Source organism: Mus caroli, chromosome 16, assembly GCF_900094665.2.
Source record: "Mus caroli chromosome 16, CAROLI_EIJ_v1.1, whole genome shotgun sequence".
Taxonomy (NCBI): Eukaryota; Metazoa; Chordata; class Mammalia; order Rodentia; family Muridae; genus Mus; species Mus caroli.
In genome coordinates this window covers 25,908,206-25,912,302 of record NC_034585.1, presented here as the reverse complement: position 1 = coordinate 25,912,302, position 4,097 = coordinate 25,908,206, and the positions used below count along the sequence as shown (strand labels likewise).

The following is a 4,097-nucleotide window of genomic DNA, read 5'->3' as shown; positions in this document are numbered from 1 at the left end:
GTGTGTGTGTGTGTGTGTGTGTGTGTGTGTGTGTGTGTTTGTGTGTTTAAAGATTTATTTATTTATTATATGTAAGTACACTGTAGCTGTCTTCAGACACACCAGAAGAGGGCATCAGATCTCATTGCAGATTGTTGTGAGCCACCATGTGGTTGCTGGTATTTGAACTCAGGATCTCCAGAAGAGCAGTCAGTGCTCTTAACCACTGGGCCATCTCTCCAGCCCCTACTGGTGTGTTTTATTCTCGGAGGTCAGAGCTTTCCTTAATAACGCACATAGCCGTGTGCTTCCTGTAATGGTGTTTTCTCTTTTTGTTCCTAGGAATGGTGCAAAAGCTAGATCAAAAACTTCCCGTGGCCAACGAGTATCTGCTGCTCTCCGGAGGAGTCCGGGAAGGTGTGGTGGACCTGGACCTAGATGAATTAAATGTCTATGCCCGGGGCACTGACTATGATATGGACTTTACCCTTCTGGTGCCCGCCCTTAAGCTGCATGACCGTAACCAGCCTGTGACGCTCGATATGCGCCACTCAGCCCTGTGCCACTCCTGGCTCAGCCTCAGGCTCTTTGATGAGGGGACAATCAGTAAATGGAAAGGTTGCTGCACAATCGCCGATCACATCANCGGTGCNACCAACTACTTCTTCTCCCCCACCAAAGTGGCTGACTGGTTCTATGACTCCATCAGCATCNTCCTCTCGGAGATACAGAAGAAACCCCAGAGAGGGATGCCGAAGGTGGAAAAGGTAGAGAAGAACGGTACCATTATCTCCATCATTCTGGGCGTGGGGAGCAGCCGCATNTTGTACGACANCGTCCCCGTNGTGTCCTTCAAAGGCTGGCCCGCGGTGGCTCAGAGCTGGCTCATGGAGAACCACTTTTGGGATGGGAAGATCACCGAAGAAGAGGTCATCAGTGGCTTCTACCTGGTGCCAGCTTGCTCCTACAAAGGCAAGAAGGACAATGAGTGGCGACTGTCTTTTGCCAGGAGCGAGGTACAACTGAAGAAGTGCATTTCAGGCAGTCTAATGCAGGCCTACCAAGCCTGTAAAGCCATCATCATCAAACTCCTGTCGAGGCCCAAGGCCATCAGCCCTTATCACCTGCGGAGCATGATGCTCTGGGCCTGTGATCGACTCCCTGCCAGCTACTTGGCTCAAGAAGACTATGCAGCCCACTTTTTGCTGGGCCTCATTGACGACCTGCAGCACTGCCTGGTCAACAAGATGTGCCCTAATTATTTCATCCCTCAGTGCAACATGCTGGAGCATCTGTCAGAGGAGACAGTCATGCTCCACGCCCGGAAGCTCTCCTCGGTTCGCTCCGATCCCGCAGAGCACCTGCGCACCGCCATTGAGCACGTGAAGGCGGCCAATCGGCTGACGCTGAAGCTCCAGCGTCGGGGCAGCACCACCAGCATCCCCTCCCCACAGTCGGATGGCGGGGACCCCAATCAGCCTGATGATCGTCTGGCAAAAAAACTGCAGCAGCTAGTGACTGAGAATCCAGGGAAGTCCATCTCGGTCTTTATTAACCCCGATGACGTCACGAGGCCCCATTTCAGAATCGATGATAAATTTTTCTGAGTGTTTTGTTGACTCTTTTTTCCCCCTATCTTTCTTGGTTCTAAAATTTACGTACCGTGTAGTGTGATTTGTGACTGTCGTTCTGTTTTTTACATATCCAGCTAACATTGGATTTGGTAAGAACGCAGGTTCTGCAGGATGGTACGGGCTCTGAAACAGTATTATTACTATTTCATATTCTGCCTGATTTTGCTGTTTGTTTTCTAGTTATTGTGGATTTTTATTTTTCTTGGTTTTCATTTTCCTTTAAAGGAGAACTTGAGCCATAGACGACACTGCCCATGAATCCTCTTGCTTGCTTTCTGTCCCACACCCAGTGTAGATTTGTTGGTGGGTTTGGGGGAGCACATCTCCTCCTGGCATATTTGAACACAATCTCTTCGGCTGATGTTCTGTCTTTGACCTCGTTCTTCTCCCATGTTTTCACTGAGAATCCTAAGAACCTGCGGGTCTTGTGCATGCTGGCTGCGTTTATTTCTTTGCACCAGCAGTCAGAACAGTTTCCCCTTTCTACGAGACATGGAAACTTCAAGAGAGAGAGAGAGTGATGTCTATTGTGTTTCTGAGCAACCTCATTGAATGTAATTGTTCTCGAATCAGCAAACATTGGATGGTTTGGAGGGAGGGTTTGATAGCTTTCCAAACAGAATTAAGGTTTCCAAATGTTAGTTTTAGTGTTTGTAATTATTTGAAGCCTTATTTAAATCCTATTAAGGAGCACACCATTCTAATTGTTATTTGCACTAATGAAGTCTTTGCCATTGTCATAAGCTTCGATGTGTGTTTTAGCGTCCATTGACATCTCTCTGGAAAAGGCTGCTGTCGCCTCTCGTTTAGTCCAGTTCTCCCGGTCAGTAGGATGCGTCTCTACATTTTGTCTAGTCCTCCTTTCATTGTGGGTCCCGTTTTGCCCTCTTTGATAGCTCTGGTTTCTGCCTTACTGAGGGGAGTTCTTAAAGCTTTATACCTATTCACTGACCATCCGAAGCTGGGGGAGATAGGAGATAATACTTGATCAAGTGGGTGTCTTTGTATTTATTTCTTTGAGGGAGGGGGTCTAGAGATCTTCTCTTCCCCTTTTCTTTTATAAAGTCCCTTTACTTCTCCTGAGATCTCGAGGGAAACTGACAGGCAGAATTGTCCCCAGATTGAAGATAACCATGCCTGTTCAAAGCAGGTGTCACTGTAGAGCAGGAACCAGGAAATACCTAGGTAGCTCTGTTGGAAGAAGGGAGTCCTATTATCTGACAGGAACTATTTGCCAGATTTGGGTGCTTCAGGGTGTGTTGGCCCCTGTTTGGGTGTGAACTCAAGGCAAACCGTGGTGCTTGAGTCGTGGACGGCCCTGCTGACATAGATGACACCGATGATGTCTGCTGATGGAAGAGTCAAGCAAGCAACAGTGGCTGTTTTGGTCTTGAGTGTCCAGACTCATATAGGTTGGATTTTGGCCAGTTGGAATCAGGCTCTTGGAGTTTTGCATGGGAATTAATGTAATGCTTATAAATCACTCAACAATCTCAAGTCAAACACAAAAATAAAAGAGAAACATACTGGCCTTGGAATTCTGTTGTCATTATTACTTTGTCATCTCAAAGCCCCTCCCCCTCTTCTTTCCTCCTGTTTTTTACCATATAGTCATGTGACTTTAGCCTGGAACTCTAGCTTTTCCAGCCTGGGCTGAGTGTGCTTGGATGTCAAGTATGTATCTGTGAAATGCGATTTGGGGACCAGCTATGGTTCCGTGTCACCCGTTCCCTCCCTCAGGGTGTCCTGGTGCTGATGCACACTTGGGCTGGGAGAATGAAGTCGAGTCCAGAATGGATGGTGCCTGCAGGATCCTGGTCCGGCTGAAAGTGAGAACTGGGGTTGGCGAGCTTCTCCGATGATTTTAGTGTTGTGGCTCCTTTAGACGGTACTCAATGGAACAGCTCTCTCTTAGACGCTCTTCAGTGAAACAGCTGGTGACCATACACACACACACTTTATTTGGGGTGGACAAAGGCTATATATGAAGCTTGGAGAGTGGGGAGGAGTTTCCAGGGTGAATGTAAACCATTGGCTAGAGTTTAAAGTACTGGGAATGCCTCATCTGCATGGAGAGCATTCCAGGAATCCCAAGTACTTGACTGATGGGGCGGGGAGACGTTGAACTTTCACATTTGCATAGGACTATGTGACATTTCTCTGATAGAAGATTTGGAGGCCGGGTTCCTTAGATCAGGTAGAGAAGAAGAAGCCCCACTAAGAAAAGGGAGTCCTCTGTTTTGTGCTGAGCTCAGAGGGGTCATCTGGACACGGTAGGCTACAACCTAACCACCGCACCCAGCTGGCTTTGAAATTGTTTTCTTCATAATGCAGTAGTTGTCGGTAAGTGCAGACACTACCTTGAGTTTAGCAGACTACAGAGTGAGCAGCCTGTGTTCATTCCTCCTGGCTTCCTATTGGTATATAATTATTTTCCACTTGAGTGTGACCTTATTAAACAGCTGCTTCCCAGCTCCTGATCAG

General features: G+C 47.6%; 1 protein-coding gene across 3 annotated transcripts in view; it reads left to right on the top strand.

Moving 5' to 3' along the window:
* Positions 1-3,151, top strand: part of Mb21d2 (Mab-21 domain containing 2) — a 98,869-nt gene extending 95,718 nt beyond the window's left edge. For 2 of the 3 annotated variants that reach the window (XM_029470503.1, XM_029470504.1), the window contains one exon: positions 322-3,143. In XM_029470503.1, the coding sequence (XP_029326363.1) occupies positions 324-1,586 (1,263 nt within the window). In that variant the 5' untranslated portion in view covers positions 322-323 and the 3' untranslated portion in view covers positions 1,587-3,143. Of the gene's footprint in view, positions 1-321 lie in introns of all 3 variants that reach the window. The other variant, XM_029470502.1, reaches the window with a different exon arrangement.
* The last annotated feature ends 946 nt before the right edge of the window (positions 3,152-4,097 follow it).